Source organism: Nomascus leucogenys, chromosome 2 (assembly GCF_006542625.1).
Source record: "Nomascus leucogenys isolate Asia chromosome 2, Asia_NLE_v1, whole genome shotgun sequence".
In the NCBI taxonomy this organism is placed as follows: Eukaryota; Metazoa; Chordata; class Mammalia; order Primates; family Hylobatidae; genus Nomascus; species Nomascus leucogenys.
The window spans coordinates 110,524,580-110,548,434 of record NC_044382.1 but is presented as its reverse complement, the minus strand read 5'-3'; the positions used below and the strand labels follow the sequence as shown (position 1 = coordinate 110,548,434).

At 36.1% G+C, this 23,855-nt stretch overlaps 1 protein-coding gene across 4 annotated transcripts in view; it reads left to right on the top strand.

Moving 5' to 3' along the window:
• Positions 1–23,855, top strand: part of SLCO6A1 (solute carrier organic anion transporter family member 6A1) — a 128,936-nt gene that overhangs the window by 73,258 nt on the left and 31,823 nt on the right. For 3 of the 4 annotated variants that reach the window (XM_003259802.4, XM_003259801.4, XM_003259800.4), the window contains 2 exons: positions 7,789–7,984; positions 14,598–14,751. In XM_003259802.4, coding sequence (XP_003259850.2) covers positions 7,789–7,984; positions 14,598–14,751 — 350 coding nt within the window. The remainder of the gene's footprint in view (positions 1–7,788; positions 7,985–14,597; positions 14,752–23,855) is intronic. The other variant, XM_012505278.2, reaches the window with a different exon arrangement.

The following is a 23,855-nucleotide window of genomic DNA, read 5'->3' as shown; positions in this document are numbered from 1 at the left end:
AATAACACAGTGTTCTTTTCCAATTTATCAATTTGCTTATAATCTCTAGTCTGAAGGTCATCCTGAGATTTGAGTTTTTAAGAATTATATTTTTTAATATCCAGGTTTCTTATTTATTTTTATTCACTTTTTTATCATCTCCTCTTTTTATTTTTCTTCTTTATTTATATGAACACTTTCATTTTTATGTCACTGTTCAACTCCCACTTACGAGTAGGAATATGTGATGTTTGGTTTCCTGTTCCTGTGTTAGTTTGTGGAGAATGATGTTTTCCAGTTTCATCCATGTCTCTGCAAAGGACGTGAACTCAGTCTTCTTTATGGCTGCATACTATTCCATGGTGTATATGTGCCACATTTTTTTCATCCAGTCTATCATGAATGGGCATTTGGGTTGCTTTTAAGTCTTTGCTATTGTAAAGAGTGCTGCAATAAACATAGGTATGCATGTGTCTTTATTGTAGAATGATTTATAAACCTTTGGATATATAAGCAGTAATGGGATTGCTGGATCAAATAGTATTTCTGGTTCTAGACCCTTGAGGAAGCACCACACTGTTTTCCACAATAGTTGAACTTATTTACATTCCCACCAACAGTGTAAAAGTGTTTCTATTTCTCCACAGCCTTGCCAGCATCTGTTGTTTCCTGACTTTTTAATGATTGCCTTTCTAACTGGCATGAGATGGTATCTCATTGTGGTTTTGATTTACATTTCTCTAATAACCAGTGATGATGAGCTTTTTTTCATGTGTTTGTTGACCACATAAATTTCTTCTTTTGAGAAGTGTCTGTTCATATCCTTTGCCCAGTTTTTGATGGGGTTGTTTGTTTTTTTCTTGTAAATTTGTTTGGGTTCCTTGTAGATTCTGGATATTAGCCCTTTGTCACATGGATAGATTGCAAAAATTTTCTCCCATTCTGTAGGCTGCCTGTTCACTCTGATGATAGTTTCTTTTGCTTTGCAGAAGCTCTTTAGTTTAATTAGATTCCATTTGTCAATTTTGGCTTTTATTCCTTTGCTTTTGGTGTTTTAGTCATAAAGTCTTTGCCCATGCCTATGTCCTGAATGGTATTGCCTAGGTTTTCTTCTAGGGTTTTTATGGTTTTAGGTTTTACATTTAAGTCTTATGTCAGTCTTGAGTTAATTTTTGTATAAGCTGTAAGGAAGGGGTCCAGTTTCAGTTTTCTGCATATGGCTAGCCAATTTTCCCAGCACCATTTATAAAATAAGGAATAATTTCCTCACTGCTTGTTTTGTCCCCATCAGGTTTGTCGAAGATCAGATGGTTGTAGATGTGTGGTGTTATTTCTGAGTCCTCTGTTCTATTCCATTGGCCTATATATCTGTTTTGGTACCAGTACCATGCTGTTTTGGTTACTGTAGCCTTGTAGTATAGTTTGAAGTCAGGTACCGTGATGCTTCCAGCTTTGTTCATTTGGCTTAGGATTGTCTTGGCTATATGGGCTCTTTTTGGTTCCATATGAAGTTTAAAGTAGTTTTCTCTAGTTCTGTGAATAAAGTCAATGGTAGTTTGATGGGAATAGCATAAATCTATAAATTACTTTGGGTAGTATGGCCATTTTCATGATATTAATTCTTCCTATCCATGAGCATGGAATGTTTTTCCATTTGTTTCTGTCCAATTTTATTTCCTTGAGCAGTGGTTTGCAGTTCTCCTTGAGGAAGTTCTTCACATCCCTTGTAAATACCTTGTATTCCTAGGTATTTTATTCTCTTTGTAGCAACTGTGAATGGGAGTTCACTCATGATTTGGTACTCTGTTCATCTATTAATGGTGTATAGGAATGCCTGTGATTTTTGCACATTGATTTTGTATCCCGAGACTTTGCCGAAGTTCCTTAACCTCTTAAGGAGATTTTGGGCTGAGATTATGGGCTTTTCTAAATGTACAATCATGTCATCTGCAAACAGAGATAATTTGACATCCTCTCTTCCTATTTAAATACCTTTATTTCTTTCTCTTGCCTAAGCACCCTGGCCAGAATTTCCAATACTATCTTGCATAGGAGTGGTGCGAGAGGGCATCCTTGTCTTGTGCTGGTTTTCAAAGGGAATGCTTCCTGCTTTTGCCCATTCAGTGTGATATTAGCTGTGGGTTTATCATAAATAGCTCCTATTATTTTGAGATATGCTCCATCAATACCTAGTTTATTGAGTGTTTTTAGCATGAAGGGGTGTTAAATTTTATCGAAGGGATTTTCTGCATCTATTGAGATAATCATGTGGTTTTTGTCATTGGTTCTGTTTATGTGATGGATTACATTTATTGATTTGTGTATGTTGAACCAGTCTTGCATCCCAGGGATGAAGGCGACTTGATTATGGTGGATAAGCTTTCTAGTGTGCCGCTTGATTTGGTTTGCCAGTATTTTGTTGAGGATTTTCCCAACACTGTTCATCAGGAATATTAGTCTGAAATTTCTTTGTTGTTTTGTCTATGCCAGGTTTTGGTATCAGGATGATGCTGGCCTCGTAAAATGAGTTAAGGAGGAGTCCCTCTTTTTCTATTGTTTGTAATAGTTTCAGAAGGAATGGTACCAACTCTTCTTTGTACCTCTTGGAGAATTTGGCTTTGTTACTGGCCTACTCAGGGATTCGACTTCTTCCTGGTTTAGTCTTGGGAGAGTGTATGTGTCGAGGAATTTATCCATTTATTCTCAATTTTCTACTTTATTTGCATAGAAGTGTTTATAGTATTCTCTGATGGTAGTTTGTATTATTGTGAGATCAGTGGTGACACCCTTTTATCATTTTTTATTGTGTCTATTTGATTCTTCCCTCTTTTCTTTTTTATTAGTCTGGTTAGCAGTCTATCTAGTTTGTTAATCTTTTCAAAAAACTAGCTCCTTGATTCATGGATTTTTTGAAGGGCTTTTCGTGTCTCTGTCTCCTTCAGTTCTGCTCTGATCTTAGTTATGCCTTGTCTTCTGCTAGCTTTGAAACTTGTTTGCCTTGCTTCTCTAGTTCTTTTAATTGCGATGTTGTGGTGTCAATTTTAGATCTTTCCTGCTTTCTCCTGTGGGCATTTAGTGCTATAAATTTTTCCTCTAAACACTGCTTTAGCTGTGTCCCAGAGATTCTGGTACCTTGTCTTTGTTCTCATTGGTTTTAAAGAACTTATTGGCCAGGCGCGGTGGCTCAAGCCTGTAATCCCAGCACTTTGGGAGGCCGATCACGTGGTCAGGAGATCGAGACCGTACTGGCTCACACGGTGAAACCCCGTCTCTACTAACAATACAAAAAATGAGCCGGGTGTGTTGGCGGACACCTGTAGTCCCAGCTACTAGGGAGGCTGAGGCAGGAGAATGGCGTGAGCCCGGGAGGCAGAGCTTGCAGTGAGCCGGGATCGCGCCACTGCACTCCAGCCTGGGGGACAAAGCGAGACTCCGTCTCAAAAAAAAAAAAAGAACTTATTTATTTCTGCCTTAATTTTGTTATTTACCCTGAGTTCTAATTTGATTGCACTTTGGTCTGAGAGACTGTTTGTTATGATTTCTGTTCTTTTGCATTTGCTGAGGAGTGTTTTACTTCTAGTTATGTGGTCAATTTTAGAATAAGTGCTGTGTGGTGCTGAGAAGAATGTATATTCTGTTGATTTGGGGTGAAGGGTTCTGTAGTTGTCTATTAGATCAGCTTGGTCCAGAGCTGAGTTCAAGTCCTGAATATCCTTGTTAATTTTCTATCTCATTGATCTGTCTAATATTGACAGTGGGATGTTAAAGTGTCCCACTATTACTGTGTGGGAGTCTAAGTCTCTTTGTAGGTCTCTAAGAACTTGCTTTATGAATCTCAGTGCTCTTGTATTGGGTGCATATATATTTAGGATAGCTAGCTTTTGATTGCACTGTGGTCTGAGAGACAGTTTGTTATAATTTCTGTTCTTTTACATTTGCTGAGGAGTGCTTTACTTCCAACTATGTTGTCAGTTTTGGAATAGGTGTGGTGTGGTGCTGAAAACAATGTATATTCTGTTGATTTGGGGTGGAGAGTTCTGTAGATGTCTATTACATCCACTTGGTATGGAGCTGAGTTCAATTCCTGGATATCTTTGTTAACTTTGTCTCATTGATATGTCTAATGTTGACACTGGGGTGTTAAAGTCTCCCATTATTATTGTGTGGGAGTCTAATTCTCTTTTTAGGTCACTAAGAACTTGCTTTATGAATGTGGGTGCTCCTGTATTGGGTGCATACATATTTAGGAAAGTTAGCTCTTCTTGTTGAATTGATCCCTTTACCAATATGTAATGCCCTTCTTTGGCTTTTTTGATCTTTGTTGGTTTAAAGTCTGTTTTATCAGAGACTAGGATTGCAACCACTGCTTTTTTTTCTTCTTTCCATTTGTTTGGTAAATATTCCTCTATCCCTTTATTTTGAGCCTATGTGTATCTTTGCACATGAGATGGGTCTCCTGAATACAGCACACTGATGGGTCTTGACTCTTTTTCCAATTTGCCATTCTATGTCTGTTAATTGGGGTATTTAGCCCATTTACATTTAAGGTTAGTACTGTTATGTGTGAATTTGATCCTGTCATCATGATGCTAGCTGGTTCTTTTGCACATTAGTGCAAATATGGAGTTTCTTCATAGTGTTGTTGGTCATTATATTTTGGTGTTTTTGCAGTGGCTGGTACTAGTTTTTCCTTCCCATATTTAGTGCTTCCTGCAGGTTCTCCTGTAAGGCAGTCCTGGTGGTGACAAAATCCTTCAGCATTTGCTTCTCTGTAAAGAATTTTATTTCTCCTTCACTTATGAAGCTTAGTTTGGCTGGATATGAAATTCTGGGTTTAAAATTCTTTTCTTTAAGAATGTTGAATATTGGCCCCCACTATCTTCTGGCTTGTAGGGTTTCTGCAGAGAGATCTGCTCCTAGTCTGATGGGCTTCCCTTAGTAGGTAACCTGACCTTTCTCTCTAGCTGCCCTTAACATTTTTTGCTTTGTTTCAACCTTGATGAATCTGACGATTATGTGTCTTGAGGTTGCTCTTCTCATGGAGTATCTTAGTGGTATTCTCTGTATTTCCTGAATTTGAATGTTGACCTGTCTTGCTAGGTTGGGGAAGTTCTCCTGGATAATATCCTACAGTGTGTTTTCCAACTTGGGTCCATTCTCCCCATCACTTTCAGGTACACCAATCAATCATAGGTTTGGTCTTTTCATATAGTCCCATATTTCTTTTAGGCTTTGTTCATTTTATTTCATTCTTTTTTCTCTAATCTTGTCTTCATGCTTTATATCATTAAGTTGATCTTTAATCTCTGATATCCTTTCTTCCACTTGATTGATTCAGCTATTGTTACTTGTGTATGCTTCACAAAGTTCTCATGCTGTGTTTTCCAGCTCCATCAGATCATTTATGTTCTTTTCTAAACTGCTTATTCTAGTTAGCAGCTCCTGTAACCATTTATCAAGGTTTTTAGCTTCCTTGCAGTGGGTTAGAACATGCTCCTTTAGTTCAGAGGAGTTTGTTATTATCTACCTTCTGAAGCTTACTTCTGTCAATTCGTGAAACTCATTTTTTGTCCATTTGTGGACACCTTGCTGGTGAGGAGTTGTGATCCTTTGGAGGAGAAGAGGCATTCTCATTTTGGGAATTTTCAGCCTTTTTGCACTGGTTTTTTCTCATCTTTGTGGATTTATCTACCTTTGATCTTTGATGCTGATGACCTTTGCATGGGGTTTTTGCATGGGCATCTTTTTTGTGGATGTTGATGTTATTGCTTTCTGTTTGTTAGTTTTTCTTCTAACAGTAAGGCTTCTCTTCTACAGGTCTGCTGGAGTTTGCTGGGGTCCACTCCAGACCCTGTTTGCCTGGGTATCACCAGTGGAGACTGCAGAGCAGCAGAGATTGCTGCCTGCTCCTTTTCTGGATGCTTTGTCCCAGAGGGACACCTGCCAAATGCCAGCCGGAGCTCTCCTATGTGAAGTGTCTGCTGACCCCTGCTGGGAGGTGTCTTCCAGTCAGGAGGCATGGGAGTCAGGGACCCAGTTGAGGAAGCAGTCATTCTCTTAGCAGAGCTCGAGCACTGTGCTGGGAGATCCGCTGCTCTCTTCAGAGGCAGCAGGCAGGAATGTTTAAGTCTGCTGAAGCTGCACCCGCAGCTGCCCTTTCCCCCAGGTGCTCTGTCCTAGGGAGATGGGAGTTTTATCTATAAGCCCCAGACTGGGGCTGCTGCTTTTCTTTCAAGGATGCCCTGCCCAGTGAGGAGGAATCAAGAGAGGCAGTCTGGCTACATTGGCTTTGCCGTGCTGCGGTGGGTTCCACCAGTCCAAACTTCCCATCGGCTTTGTTTACACTGTGAGGGAGAAACTGCCTACTCAAGCCTCATTAATGGCAGATGCCCCTCCCCCACCAAGCTCTAGCATTTTAGGTTGACTTCAGACTGCTGTGCTGGCAGCAAGAATTTCAAGCCAGTGGATCTTAGCTTTCTTGGCTCCATGGGAGTGGGACCTGCTGGGCAAGACCACTTGGCTCCCTGGGTTCAGCTCCCTTTCCAGGGGAGTGAACAGTTCTGTCTCACTGGGGTTCGAGGTGCCACTGGGGTATGAAAAAAAAAACTCCTGCAGCTAGCTCATTGTCTGCCCAAATGGCAGCCCAGTTTTGTGCTTGAAACCCAGGGCCCTGGTGGTGTAGGCACCCAAGGGAATCTCCTTATCTGCGGGTTGCCAAAACCATGGGAAAAGCATAGTATCTGGGCTGGATAGCACTGTCCCTCACGGCACAGTCCCTCACAGCTTCCCTTGCCTAGGGGAGGGAGTTCCCCAGCCCCTTCTGCTTCTTGGGTGAGGTGATTCCTCATCCTGCTTCTGCTCAGCCTCCGTGGGCTACACCCACTATCTAATGAGTCCCGGTGAGATGAACCGGGTACCTCAGTTGGAAATGCCAAAATCACTCGCCTTCTGCATTGGTCTCTCTGGAAGTGGAAGCTGCAGACTGGAGCTCTTTACGTCATTTATCTTTCTAAGCATTCTAAAATTGTTTATTTTCAAGTCTGTCAGGCACTTATATAAATTTAATCTCGTGTTAATGGGATTTTTTTGTTGTTTTTAATCCTATGTTTTTCTTGTTAAATTCATATTTAGATCTAACATTATTATATATTTGGAGTACAGGGAATTGCATCAATGTATGAATTTACTGTGCTATCTCATCTGATTGTCTTCTGACTATATTTCTCCTCCTTCTCCTCCTTCTCCTCCCCCTCCTTTTTCTCTTTCTTTTGCTTACTTGTTTCTAATTCCTTACTCTTGGATAGAAAACAGTGTCTTTTAATGGTTCTTCTAGAGTCCTACTTTGTTGTGAGATTATTAATATTGAACGTTCATTTGTAGAACTAATGGGTGGCTTGGTTCAATTCTTGTTAACAAATCTCTGTGGACTTTTGTCAGTATAATCCTGTCTCTTGTGATAAGCTATAAATCCAGGAAGCTTGTTAATAATAGCTCTCAATAAGACAGCTCTCATCTTCCATTTTGCATGGACTAAGTTCCTGATTTTTCCTTGATGACATTACTATAAAGGACCAAAACTTCACCATCACTGCCCTAAAGTCAGTAGGCCTGTGGCTTCAGCCTACAGGTTTTTGTTTCTATTAAGGCTCGGGTTTGTCAAGATATTTAGCATAACTGTACGTTTTCTGTCTTTTAATTTAAATACATGTTTGCTATATGTTTAGAGCAAATGAAATTATATCAATGTATGTATTATCTGTACTATCAGCAGATTATTTTTAACTGTGTTTTTCTCCTCCTTTTTTTTAGGACTTGTTTTAATTCCAGGAGGTGCACTTGGCCAGCTTCTGGGAGGTGTCATTGTTTCCACGTTAGAAATGTCTTGTAAAGCCCTTATGAGATTTATAATGGTTACATCTGTGATATCACTTATACTGCTTGTGTTTATTATTTTTGTACGCTGTAATCCAGTGCAATTTGCTGGGATCAATGAAGATTATGATGGGTAAATGTAGCCTTGTATGTTAGACTTTTACATCAAAATCCTATAGCATATTCCTCAGGCAATTAATAATTATCCAGTAACCATTATATGTTCATATAATTATTGGAATTATTGAACACATAAAAGAAATATAAAGTACAGTTTAAACTTTCATAAGGCACAAATATTATAATGGTATCTTTTTATATGACTGTTTATGCATTCATAAGGTAATGAAGAAAAAACACATTGAAGAGGTTTGGAACCTAGAAATAAAGTTTTGTATTAGAGTGGGTAGCAACTAGGAGACAGTACTAACTGTCTGTGCAAAGCCAGTCTTACCTTGTTTTTCTGAATTGGTTTGTCTGCCTTCTTATAGACATCAAAGAATGGAACTAAAGTTCATCTGAAGGTATACATGGGTAATATCTTATTTAAGCTAAACATGCCAAAATTCAAAGAACTGGGCAAAGCTTGATATTAAATACTAAAGAGCAAAACTGGAATTGGAAACCAAAGGACTGAACAAGTAAAATAAGAGTTTAAGACTTCTACTTTCAGCAACAATGGATTAGCTTATGGCAGATCAATCTTCCCAATGAGAATAACTAGAAAAGCTGAATACAGTTTTAAAAGATTTGGTTAAAGGAATCAAAGAGTTATTTAGGCAACTAGGAATGTAAAGGCCAAAATCCTGGGAAAAGGCAAACCATGGAGAGGAGGGGCAACTTTTTGCAGCCACTTTTTCCATGAGGGTATTTGCTGATTCTGGACATTGGCAAGAAGCTGAGAATTTGGGTAAAGAGTTGGGCAAAAGCATCTAGTAAGATTACGAGAATTTTAATAGACATATGAGTCTAAATAGAAAAAAATTAGTACATAGAAAGTCCATGGTATTAGAGAGAAGAGAGAGGTAAACAAATGATGCAACACTCTGCCGGCTTATAACTCAAGAAATTTGCTGTGTTATGAAGCTAGGAGGCTAAAATCAAGCAGAAATCCCATGAAAATCAGGGAAGAATTCCAGCCATATTGTGATGCTCTGTAGATAGGAGATAGAGTTTAGAGTGTGCTGGGTAAAGGAATCCTGGTAAATCCTGGTTCTCAATTAACATCTGTGTAAGGCTAGGACCTAGGAGCAGGGGCCTTTCTAAAGTACTATGGCCTGGCCAGGAGTTAATTTGTTCTCTTAATTGAGTTAGTGTGGTCAGCCAACAAGCTGTGTCATAGAGAGATAATATGATCCAAAGCTATAAAATATAAATGATAAGTGAACTTCATATCAGTAGCAATAATTATCCAACAGAAAACAGAGAGAAAATAGAATTAATAAAAATTAACAAAATGTCAATGAATTGAACAGCTTCAGATGGCCATTGCATGTGTAACTGAAGTCCCCAAAGGAGAGCATCTGGAGAAAGAAAAATATTTCAAGATATTATGGCCAAAATTTTTCAAATTTCATATAAAAATAAACTATAAACATGTTAAAACTCAGCAAAACTTTGGTATAAGAAACATGAAAAAAATTACACCATAACACATCGTAATCAAATTATTCAAAATAAGTGATATAAAGCAAATCTTAAAATTAGCAAAAATTATATGTATATACATATAGTTTATACATATACATATACTTTATGTATAAAGGTCCAGAGATAAGGGTAATGGTATATTTTTATCAGAAACAAATGGAGGTAAGAAGACAGTGGAATAATATTTTTAAAGTCCTAAAAAAAAGCCACCTGTAATTTTATATCAAGCCAGAATATCTGTCAAAAAAATGAAGGAGAAATAATTTTAGACAAAAAAAAGTAAGTCTTTTTTTTTTTTTTTTGACAGAGTTTTGCTCTTGTCACCCAAGCTGGAGTACAGTGGCCCAATCTTGGCCCACTGCAACCTCCACCTTCCGGGTTCAAGTGATTCTCCCACCTTGGCCTCCTACAGCTGGGATTACAGGCATGTAACCTCCACCATACCCAGCTAATTTTTGTATTTTTATTAGAGACAGGGTTCACCATGTTGGCCAGGCTGGTCTTGAATTCCTGACCCACACTACATAAAATGTTAAAGGAAGTCTTTCAGTCAGAAATAAATGATACCAGATATAAATATGAATCTACATAAAGGAAAGAAGAGCAATAAAAATGTTAACTATGTGGATAAATATATATTTTTAAAATTATTATTTAAGTCTCTTTGAAAATAATTATTTAAAACAAAAATATGTAATATGGGTTTACATGAAATGATATAATAGCACATATTGGTAGACTGTGTTAAGTTAAAAATATATACTATAAATCTTGAAGCAATCACTAAAATAACAGAGTCACAACACATAAATCAACATAGTTAAAATGAAATTATTAAAAATAGATATTTAATCCCAAATTAGGCAGAAAAAAAGGAAAAAGTGAACAAAGAGAGATAGGACAAATGGGAAACAAAAAGAGGGTAGATTTAAACCTAACCATATTAGTAATCACATTAAATGTACACAGCTGAACATCTCAGTTAAAAGGGAGATAATCTTTACTTTGAAAAAAAAAAGAAGACCCAACTATATATGCTGTATTTTATAAATGCATTTCAAATGTAGATAGTAGTATATTAAGCAGAAAAGAATGGGAAAAGATGTATCTTATTAACAACAATCAAAAGAAAGCTGGAGTATAATACCGGATCAAGTAGTTTTGAGAGCAAAGAATATTAGCAGGAATAAAGATCATTACATAATGATAAAATTAGCAATTCATCAGGAATATATAACAATCCTAAGTATATATTAACTGCATGTAGAGCAAAAATGTGTACACTGCAAGGAGAAATGAAGACATTTACAGCTATAGTCATATAATGGATAGAAGAAGACTCAACAATAAATAGAAAAAGTAGACCAAAATATCAGTGGTCAGAAGGAGATCAAAAAATTCTGGTTTGAACCATACTGCCAACTGTCCTAACTGACATTTGTAGAAATGGCCCACATAACAATACACATTCTATTCATGCGCGCATGTAATGGTTACCAAGTTGAAGCATATTTCGGGTTGCAAAACCAGTCTCAGTACATTTTTTATATATTTTTTATTTGCATAAATTTGTGGGGTATGATTGCAATTTTGTTACATGCACAGGTGATACAAGTGGTCAAGTCAGGGCTTTTAGGGTATCTATCACCCAAATAATATACATTATACCCATTAAGTAATTTCTCATTATCTATCACCCTCTCACCTCCTTACCTTTCTGAGTCTCCATGGTCTATCATTCCACCCTCCACAATTATGGGTACACAAGTTTTAGCTCCCACTTATGAGTGAGAACATGTGATATTTGTCTGGCTTGTTTCACTTAAGATAATGACTTCCCGTTTCATCCATGTTTCCATAAAAGACATTATTTCATTTTTTCTTATGACTAAATAGTATTCAATGTGTGTATATATGTATATATAAATATTTATATATCACATTTTTTAATTCAATCATCTGTTGATGGAGATTTAGGATGATTCCATATCTTTGCTATTGTGAATATTGCTGCTATAAATAAATACAGATATCTTTTTGATATATTATTTTATTTTCCTTGGTTAGATACCCAATAGTGAGAGTACTATATTGAATGGTAGTTGTATTTTTTAGTTTTTGAGAAAACGTCATACTGTTTTTCATAGAAGTTGTACTAATTTACATTCCCACCAACAGTGTAGAAGCATTCCCTTTTCTCCATATATTTCTAACATCTGTTATTTTTTAACTTCTTAAAAATAGTCATTCTGACTAGGGTAAGATCATACTTCATTATGGTTTGAATTTGCATTTGTTTGATGATTAATGATATTGAGCATTTATCATACACCTGTTGGCTATTTGTATGTTTTCTTTTGAAAAATTTCTATTCGTGTCATTTGCCCCCTTTCAGTGAAATTATTTGTGGGGGTTTTTGTTTAGCTGTTTGAGTTCCTTATATATTCTGGATATTAGTCTCTGTTGGATGGATAGCTTGAAAATATTTTCTCCAAAACTGCAGGTTGTTTGTTCACTCTGTTGATTACATCTTTTGCTGTGCAAAAGCTTTTTAGTTTAATTAAGTCCCATTTGTCTATTTTTGTTTGGTTGCTGGTGCTTTTGAGGTATCAATCGTGAATTATTTGCCTAGACCAATGTATGGAAGAATTTTTCCTATGTTTTCTTCTGGTATTTTTAGAGTTTGGAGAGTTATATTTAAGTCTTTAATCCATGTCGAGTGCTTTTTGTATATGGTGACAGACAGGGGTCCATTTTCATTCTCTTATATATAACAATCCAATTTTCCCAGCACTGTATATTGAAAAGGGTGTCCTTTCTCTAAATGTATATCCCAGTTAACTTTGTCAAAGATCAGTTGGCTGTAAATATGTGGCTTTTCTTCTGGGTTTTCTGTTCTATTTCATTGATATATGGGTCTATTTTTATACCACCACAGTGCTGTTTTGGTTACTGTAGCCTTAAAATGTAATTGAAGTTAGATAATGTGATACCTCCAATTTTGTTCCTTTTGCTTAGAATTACATTCGCTATTTGGGCTTCTAGTTTGGCTTGTATATGCATTTTAGGATTTTAAAAATTCTATAAAAAATGATGCTGATATTTTGATAGGGATTTTATTGAATATGTGGATTGCTTTGGGCAGTAAAATCATTTTAACAAGATTAATTCTTCTGATCCATGAGCATGGGAAGTTTTTCCATTTGTGTCATCAACAATTACTTTCTCGTAGTTTTATTTTCTTATAGAGATCTTTCACCTTCTTAGTTTAATATATTCCTAGGTATTTTACTTTTTTGGACCTATTGTAAACAAGCTTGCCTTATTTATTTATTTATTTATTTACTTTGAGATGGAATTTCACTCTTTTTGCCCAGGCTGCAGTGCCGTGGTACAATCTCAGCTGACTGCAACCTCCACTTCCCTGGTTCAAGCAATTCTCCTGCCTCTCAGCCTGCTAAGTAGCTGGGCGTACAGGTGCATGCCACCACGCCTGGCTATTTTTTTGTGTTTTAAGTAGAGATGGGGTTTCACTGTGTTGCCCAGGCTGGTCGGAAACTCCTGAGCTCAGACAATCCACCTGCCCTGACCTCCCAAAGTGCTAGCTTTACAGGCATGAGCCATCGTGCCTGGCCTGGCTTGTTCTCAGCTAGATTTTTATTGGTGTATAAAAATGTTACTAATTTTGTATGTTAACTTTCTACACTGAAACTTTACTGGATTCATTTATCAAATCTAAGATTTTTGATGGCGTCTTTAGGTTTTTCTATATCTAAGATTGTATCATCAATGATCAGGGATAATTTGACTTTCTCTTTTCCAATTTGGAAGCCTTTTATTCTCTTTCTCTTTCCTGGTTGCTCTGGCTAGGACTTCCAGTACTATTTTGAATAGGACTGCTCAAAGTGGGCAATTTTGTCTCGTTCCAATAATTTGAACAAATTATGCTGGATAGATATCTATATGCAAATGAATGAACTTTAATTCACATCTTGCACCATATAAAATAATTAGTTCAAAATGGATTATAGATGTAAATATAAAATATAAAACTCCAAAAATATAAGAGAAAATATTTTTGATCTTGCATTAGGCAAGTACCTTTTAGATGTGACACCAAACACATAATCCAGAAAAAAATGAACTGATAAATTGAAACTTGTCAGAAATTTAAAAACTACTGTTTGAAAGAATTTGTTTATGGTATAAAAAAGCAAGCCATAGAATGTGAAAAACTATTGGAAAATAATATATCTAACAAAAAAATTACTTCCAGAATATTAAAAAATAAGCAATCCAACAAAATGGGCAAATGATTTGAACAGATATTTAATAAAAAATACAGTTTGAAAATAAATATATGGAAAGATGATCAACATCATTTGTCACTAGCAAAATGCCTATTAAAACCCAAAATATGAAACTACTACACCCCTGTTAAAATGTCTAACATTTTTTTAAAAAGAGACCATACCAAGTGTTGGTGAGGAGAACAAATGAAACTCTTATACACTGCTGATGGAAATGTAAAATATCACAACAGTTCTGAAAAACCGACAATTTCTTAAAAAGTTAAGTGAACACCTACTGCATGATGCAAACATTCTATTTCTTAATATTTACCCAAAAGACATGGAAGCATGTGACCATACAAAGACCAAATTAAGACCAGCTGCATGAAAGAAGCTAAAGAAACCTGACGTATTGTATGATTCTATTTCATAAACTCTTAGGAAATTCAAACAAGTGAATAGTAACAGAAAGTATATCAGTGTATGCCAGGGAGTGGGGAAATTACAAAGGGGCACAAGGAAACTTTTGGGGTTTTTATTATTATGTTTGTTATAAATAAACTTTGCTTATTATGTTTGTTGGCATGATTTTGGTGATGATTTCACAAGTGTATACATATATCAAAAATTTTCAAATTTTAGTCTAAGTATGTGCAGTCTATTGTAGCTCAGACCTCAGTAAAGCTGTTAAAAAAAGAAATTATTTCAATAAGCATATTTTATGGATCTCACTGATATCTTGACATTTGCATCAATAATTATAAAACAATGGTAATATGATTACATTCAATCTTGTTTTTATAGAACAGGGCAGTTGGGAAACCTCACGGCTCCTTGCAATGAAAAATGTAGATGCTCAACTTCAATTTATTCTTCTATATGTGGAAGAGATGATATTGAATATTTTTCTCCCTGCTTTGCAGGGTGTACGTATTCTAAAGCACAAAACCAAAACAAGGTAATTATTTTTTATAATTATTTTTTGTTATACATTTATATTTTCATTATATTATAATTATTATTTTTTATGCTTCTTCCTCTTTAGTTAAATGTTCAACTTGTAGATGCTATTAACATTTTTCTTCCAACTCTCTATAAAACCTATTTTTTCTTATTTTCCCCTTTTAAGTGTTAAAGACAAGAAAATAATTTTTTTTTTGATGTGTGTTTATTTTTTGAGACAAGGTCTGATTCTGTCACCCAGGCTGGAGTGCAGTGGTGAGATCCCAGCTCACTGCAACCTCCACCTCTTGGGCTCAAGCCATCCTCCCACCTCAGCCTACAGGATAGTTGAAACTACAGGCACACACCACCACACACAGCTAATTTTTGTAATTTTTTTAGACATGGGGTTCTGCCACGCTGCCCAAGCTGGTCTGGAATGCCTAAGTTCAAGTGATCCACCTGCCTTGGCCTCACCTCCAAAACTGCTGGGATTATAGATGTGAGTCACCGTGCCTGGCGAAAATTTGTTTTATATTGCCACAATACAAAGAGCTTATGGAAATTGATTGGGAGCGAAAGAGATATCCCTACATTAAAATGTCAATGAAAAGAGTCAAACTCTGTAAAATATTTGAAGAGATTTATTCTGAGCCAGATATGAGTGACTATGGCCTGTGACACCTTGGGAGGTCCTGAGAATGTGTGCCCAAGGTGGTCACTGTGAAGCTTAGTATTATACATTTTAGGGAGGCATGAGGCATCAATCAAATACATTTGAGAAATACATTGGTTTGATCCAGAAAGGCGGGACAATTTGAAGACGGGAGGGGAGGGTGGTAGTTGGGGTAGGGTTTTGGGGTGGGGCTTCCAGGCTATAGGTAAATTTAAACATTTTCTGGTTGACAATTGGTTGAGTTTGTCTAAAGACTTGGGATCAATAGAAAGGAAATGTCCAGGTTAAGAAAAAAGATTGTGGAGACCAAGGTTCTTTTGAAGTGTCATAGTGGCTGCCCTTAGAGACAACAGATGACAAAAGTTTCCTATTCCTACCTTTTAAAAGGTGCTAGACTCTCAGTTAACCTCTTCAGGATTGGCAAGGCCCGGAAGAAGTGTTACGTTTTTTGCTATGTTGATAGAGATTCTTTACAGATGCACATTTCCCCCCACAAAGGACTGCTTTTGCAGGGCCATTTCAAAATATGGCAAAGAAACATGTTTTGAGGTAAAATATTTTGATTTTCTTCTTTGTCGCCTAATGTTATGCCAGAGTCAGATTGGAAAGTTAGTCACGATATATAGGGTTAAATAAAACCCATCTGATGAGAATTTATGGTTTGAAGGGCATGACTCCCCAGATCCCTTAGATAGGAGTTTGGGCAAGATTAAAAAAAAAAAAATCAGAGCTTAGTCCTCAATAACACATCTATGGGGCTAGGTGTAGTGGCTCATGCCTATAATCCCAGCACTTTGGGAGGCCTAAGAGGGTGGATCACTTGAGCTCAGGAGTTTGGAACCAGCCTGGGCAACATGGCAAAACCTTGTCTCTACAAAACATACAAAAATTAACTGTGCATGGTGATTCATGACTGTAGTCCCAGGTACTTGGGAGGCTGAGGTGGGAGGATTGCCTGAGCCTGGGAGGTCAAGGCTACGGTGAGTCATGATTGTGCCACTGCACTCCAGCCTGGGTGACAGAGTGAGAACATATCTCATAAAAACAAACAACAACAAAACACACACACACACACACACACACACGTATATATATATATTACATCATCCCAACTTTATTGTTTTAAAGCAATGGGGAACTCTTATCTACCTCTTGCCATAGCAAAGTTGAACAAAACAGCCTGAGAGAACCTTCCCCTGTATAGTTTGTCTTAGCTCTGTGCTACTTAACAGCAGCACCCAATCCCCTGAAACTTTGACCCACAATCTTTTCCACACCTAGAGACTGATGAATACTATCCTTTTGGTCACCTTTCGCTTAGTTTTTCCTTCTACTGAAGAATCCAAAGTGTTTACTCTCTGCCTTTTTGCTATTTCTGTCTTTCTGCTCCACATTAATTTAGATGTGGAAATTAGTCCTTCTATGGTTTATCAGAAGTCACCCTAACTTGTATGCTTTTGTTAGTACAGCCAGGAAAGTGAGAGAGTTAGTTAGAGTTTCACAGGGCAATAACATATGTGACTTGAACATATGTTATTTTTGTTTGTCCTTTGGCATTTATGTAAATTGAGGCTATTTAAAAATTCCCTTATGTGCTCATCTGTGGGGCCATTACCATCAGAATCCCTTATTTCTCTGGGCTTTCTGCCACCCTGCTAACACATTTTCTTCTTCTGTCATGAAGAACAGTTGACCACTCTACCACTTGTTGAGGTTAAATTTTAATATCCCAAGTTGCATAAATAAGCTTTTAGCTAAATGATGGACTATCTATTCCAACTTTCACCTTTTAAATAGCATAGAAGTATGGATCCATTCTTTGAAAATTCTGTTTCTCCTTCCTTGCTCTGGCTAGTCTTCGTGAATGGGAGAGAACAGCAAAGAGGTGTGGTGCCCTTTCTGGGCTGCCCATGGCCACCCATGGACAAATCAGCATGCATACCTCCCCTCTGAGGTCCATAAAAGCCCTGGGATCAACCAGAGCAGAGCAGAGGATGGAGCAATGAACGATGACCAGCTACAGAGAGGAGCTACCCTCTCTGCTTAGAGCTGCAGACATGGGCATGACCAGTTGCAGAGAGGAGCAACCCTCTCAAGGGACTCCTCTCTGCTGAGAGCTGAACACTGGACAGGATGACCTGCCTACAGAGAGGAGCTACCCACAGCAGTTCTCCTCTGAGCTGTTGTAACACTCAGTAAAGCTCCTCTCCTTCTTGTTAACCTTCCACTTGTCTGCCTACCTCATTCTTCCTGGACACAGGATAAGAACTTGGGCAAAGGCGCATTAGCCACAGAGATTTCCAGCCTCCAAAGTGACATCCCAAAGATCCTGTAACACCACTTCGTCTCCTTCGTTTTATTTTGCTATAAGTAAATTATTTTTAAATGCTCACTATGTCATCACAGTATACAGTAAAACTGTTTGACCTTGATGTTTTGATTCCGTGGAATATTCAAGAGCTAAACAGGCCATGAAGGATATAGCTCTAACCCCTGCTTCCTTTTCTTCTAGGGAATCTCTTTTAGAGACTTTATTTCATGAAACTGTTCATATTTTTTTTTATTTCTCTAAGGAGTAATTAATTCATGAGGAACAACAGTGATAGAAATAATCCACAAAATAGTCACTCAAACTGTGTGATAACATTTGATACTTAATGAAAACTGAAAGAAGAATAAAATCGATATGAAAGAAATTGCCTAATAGGACAATTAGCCTTGCTAGAAAAAATGGCTTTGATAGAAAACTTACAAAGTAGAAACTATTAGTAAAATGTGATACGGATGGAACTGATTAATGGATAGAATAAGCATCAATTTCAAATGGGAAAAGATTGATACCAATAAAAATAATTTTAACAAAATAAAAATTAAAATAAGATACACTACACAAAAAATGATCAAGTACCTATATGCTGTTAATGGAATCCCCTTTGAAAAATATTTTCTCAATAAAAATATGTCAAGTATGAAAATATTCTGATTAAACGTTCCTATTCAAGATATGATCAGGGCCAATATAAGTTAGAATTAGATGTTCTTCAATGAAACTTATGCAAAAGTTTGTGAGAGGAGTAGTAGGAAATACTATACCTTTAATGATTTTTAGGTTTCTCTAGAAAAGTACGGCTCTACTAAAACTGAAAATAGATATCTGCTATTGATATTGATAATATTCCTGACCAGCTTTTCCTCATTGAGAACCACATGTATTCTTATTCATGCTTCCAAAGATCTTCACATTTCTTTATATAGATATTAAATAAATCTTGGTTTTTTTTATGATCTCCCCAAGACTGATTCCTTTCAGCAGCTGATATAGTTTTCATTATAAAATAGCAATATGGAATATTCTTCCAGAGGTTCAACAGAAACTTCATTCTGTTTATCTCTGAAGAGGAAAGTAAATCACATCCAAAGGATTAAGGATTACAAGAAGCAAGGCTTCAGGTTTTCATTCAGCTTAAATATCATTGAAATATTTTAATTTTATTTACTGACCTCCTATCTTTGTGTTATTTTTAATATGTGTTTTTATATGTTTTAAATGAAATATGCTATTATAATTTGGCTTTTGTACAGTCGATATTGACTTATATTTACCCTTTTCCTTGCATTTTTATTCTTTCATATGGGATTGTTTTTCTTCTGCCTGAAGAACCTTATTTCACCTTCATTTTGAAAACTGTTTTCACTGGGTATGGAATTTTAGATTGGCGGTGATTCCCCCCCACTCCTCATTCCCCCCACCACCAACATTTAAAAGATACCATATGTTGCCTTCTGTTTCTGGATGCTTTAGGATTTTCTTTTTGTTTTTGGTTATCAGAAGTTTTACTTTGATGTATATAGATGTGGCTTTGATTATGTTTATTTTGCTTGGGTTTCAGAGTATCTTGAGTCTGTGGATTCATGTCTATCAGTTGAAAAATTCTTAGCTATTAACCTCTCTCTCTCTTTCCTGTATTTTTGGGAACTATATATTAGTTTATTATTGCTACATAACAAATTACAGTAGCACCTGCATCCATAATTTAAATGACCTGCAATCAACTGTGGTCTGAAATTATTAAGATATTTTGGGAGACACAGAAAGAGAGAGAGAGAGAATCTTCACATAACTTTTATTACAGTATTGCTATAATTGTTCTATTTTATTAATAGTTATTGTTAATCTCTTACTGTGACTAATTTATAAATGAAACTTTATTATAGGTATGTATGTATAGGAAAAAAAGAGTAGATATAGGGTTCAGTTTTATTCATGGTTTCAGACATTCAGGGATCTTGGAATGTATTTCCCATGGATAAGGGGGGATTATTGTACCACAGTTTTAGTGGTTTTGAAAAACACTAATTTATTAGCTCTCAATTCTAAGGTCAGCAATCCAGACATGCCATGCATGACTGGGTCCTCTGCTCCAAGTCTCACAGGCTGAAATCAGAGTAATGGCTGAGTTCTGCTCCTTTCTGGAGGGCCTTGGAAAGAATTCACTTCTAAGTTTGTTCAGGTTATTGAACAAATTTTGTTCGTTTGGGTTAAAAAAACAAGGCTCTAAATTTTTTGCTAGCTGTATGTTGGAGGCCAGTATTAGCTTTCACAGGCCACCCACATTCTTTCAAATATGACTCCCTCCGTCTTCAGTGTTAGCAACAGAGAATCTCCCTTACGTTGCATATTTTATATCTCTGATTTCAAGAGGAGCCCAGTACATTTTAAGCCTCACCTAATTAGGTCAGGTTTATCCAGGATAGTCTTTCTTTCTTAAAGTAAACTATGCCATAGAATATAATTGAGTAACACCGATTGATGCAGGCAGATGAGCTCCCAAATTGGGGCTTAGCCCGGGAAGGTTCTTGGCCTTGCCCAGGAAAGAATTCAAGGGCATCATTCAGGGTTGGTATTACACAGCAACTTTTATTGAAGCACTGGTATACAGTAGCAGCAGAGAGGTACTGCTCCTTGTGCAGCAGTACCCAATAGGCAATGTGCCCACAGTAACAGCTCAGAGGCCAGTCTGCAGGTATATTTATATCCACTTTCATTACATGCAAATTAAGGGGCAGATTATACAGAAATTTCTAGAAAAAGGTGGGGGGTAATGGGTTATTGGGTCATTGCCATGGAAAGTGGTGGTAACTCCTGTTGTTGCCATGGCAATGGCAAGCTGACATGGCACACTGGTGGACATGTCTTATGGAAAGCTTCTTCACCCTGTCCCTGTTTTAGCTAGTCTTCCATTTGGTCCAATGTTTGAGCCCCCACCTACAGAGCTGAGTCACGCCTTTTACTTCCTTATCAACTTACAGTCCTAGGGATTATGAAGGATATACACAACAGAGGGAGAGAATCTTGGGTGCTGTTTTGGAATTCTGCTTAACCCAGACTACAAATAGTCATTTCTACTTCTGTTCCATAATCTTTTGCTACTTTTTCTCTTTTGTATCCCCTTTCATCTGTTTATTTAAATATAGATAGTTTCTGTTCATCTATCTTCCAGTTACTAAGCCTCTATTCTGCAGTGTCTGCTCTGCTGTTAAACCCATTTTCTGAGGTTCTAATTTCACTTGTATTTTTTAGTTCTAGTATTAATGGCTTTTTTTAGAATACAAATCTCTGGTGAAATTGTACATAATTTAAGCTATGTGATCCATTTGTCTGCTGTACTTTCTGGAACACATTAATCAAAACTATTTTAACATTCTTACTATTAACTCTGCTATCCAGTTCACCTATGAATCTACTTATATTGTTTATTTTTCTCTAATTTTAAGCCACATTTTCTTGTCACTTTGTATGGCTTATAATGTTGTATTAAATTCTGAACACTGTTTATGAAAAATATCTAATATAATTGTATAATTGTCTATTTCTCCTTTTATTTTTGTGTTGTGTATTAATGTGTAGGGTCTGTCATATGCCTACATATTAATAGTTGTCACATCTTTTTGATGAACTATTCATTTATCTTTCTAAAATGTCTCTTTTCATCTCTGATAATAATATTCTTTGTCTTGAAGTGTATTTTGCGTGATATTAAATCATTATTATAGCATTATTTTGCTATTTTTATAGTGTCTTTTATTTCTATCCTTTTGTTTTCCACCTGTCTTTATGTTTAGACTGTCGCCTGTAGCCAGCATGAAGTAAGTATGGGTTTACCTTTTCTCCAATCTGTTATTCTGTCTTTTAATTGGAGTTCCAAAATTATTTACATTTAATAGAGTTATCAATATGGCTGAGTTTAGATCTACCTGCCCATTTTATTATTGGAATTGAATACACTTTGCTATTTCATTTTAGTATACCTTGACTTTTTGTTTTATCTCTTTGAATTGATTTTTAATTGAATGGCTCTTAGATTATATAACATTACACAGTCTATTTAGAATTAATATCATAGCACATAGTGTAATATAAAACTCACCATATAGTTATAAAACTCACCATATATGTACCTTTACTTTTCCCCAGTAACATTTATGTTGCAGTTGTAACATGTCTTATAGCTATACATATATTCAAATTTGTGATAGATAATATTATGACTTGTTTAAAAAATAATCATACTTAAAATATCATATGAAAATACTATAGTCTTATATTTACTCAGAAATTTAATATTCATCATTCATGAAGACGTGAGTTTCACTCAGCATCATTTACCTTAAGTTTGAAGAACTTATTTTGGCATTTCTTGTAAAGCAGGTAGGCTGGTGACATCCTTTTAGTATTCTTTCAACTTAAAATATCTTTGTCTTGCCTTCATTCCTGAAGGATATTTTCACTAGACATTGAATTCTGGGGTGATCATTATTTTCTTTCAACACTGTAAATATGGTGCTTCTCTGTCTTCCAGCATCCATGGTTTCTGATGATATATCTGTGGTGATTCAAATAATTGATTTACTTGTATATAATATGTATTGTTTAATCTAGCTATTTTCAGTATTTCTTTTTTTTTAATTTTGCTTTTCATTAGTGTGATGGTTTGGTTTTCTTTGAGTTTATCCTGTTTGAAATTCACTGAACTTCTTGAATCCATAAATTTATATTTTCACCAAATCTGAGTAGTTTTCAGCAATTTTCAATTTAAATGCCTTTTTCTGCCCCAATATCTTTCTCTTCTCCTTCACAATTCAGCTGCTTTTCTTTCATTTAGAACTTCTACAGGTAGATACTTTTTGTATATTTTAACCAGAGTTTTTATTTGTAATCAGTTGGAGGATGAGACTTAGAGGACTTACATCATGTGAGAAAAGGTACTCTCACTAATTATTTTAAATGCTGTAAAATTCTATAACAAATAATAATACAATAAATATTGTGGCTTTTAAATTCATGTTGCCATGTTGGAGAATTCTGTGAGATACCTCCAGTGTATGGAGGTATGTGTATTTTCTTTTTATTTAGGCACAATTTTCATATGTTTTGAATTAAAATTGTGGCTGTTTTATTGTTTCATCAAATGTAGAACTTACTTCTCTCTTTTCATCCCTGCTCCTTGGTTTAATTTCTGCGATGCCAGTTGAGTAGTTGCCTCTTTACTGTATAGGTAATAGAGCACAGGTATACATTCTCTAGTGTTCTCCCACAAAACTTGAATTTTTTATGCCTCTATTAGTCTAACATTTTATACTAACATTTTGTACATAAATCCATTATAGTAATACAAAGTTTATGAAAATAACATTTAACTCTAAAATTAAAACATAAATAAAAACAACACAGAGATACTCTCTTCTCTTTTTAATTTGATAAATTAAAATATGTTGATAGTTCAAATTAACACATAATCTTATATGTTTCTGGTGTTATAAACTTTTAAAATATATTCTTTTTTTTTTTCTTTTTGATATGGAGTCTCGCTCCATCACCCAGGCTGGAGTATAGTGGTGCAGCAGTGGCATGATCTTGGCTCACTGCAAGCTCTGCCTCCACGGTTCACGGCATTCTCCTGCCTCAGCCTCCCAAGTAGCTGGGACGACAGGTGCCTGCCACCACACCTGGCTAATTTTTTGTATTTTTAGTAGAGATGGGGTTTCACCATGTTAGCCAGGATGGTCTCGATCTCCTGACCTTGTGATCTGCCTGCCTCAGTGTCCTAAAGTGCTGGGATTACAGGCATGAGCCACCGCACCCAGCCTAAAATGTATTCTTAAGCAATTTGGGAATACATACCAAACAGCCTTTAAAATGCTGATGTTCTTAGATGCAGTATTTTCAGTAGTGAGTCTCAATTCCAAGAAAATAAAATAGATATTGTACATCTAAGTAATATTTTAAAACTCAGAAGGGAATAAATTGGCAAGTTATAGGAATGAGTTTATGTAAATGGTGTTGTATGTACTTGAAAGAATAATATGAACTTTTCAGAGATGACTAGTCAAAAAATAAGAAAAATAAAAAGTAGAAAAATAATTAGAAAAAATAAGTAGAAAAA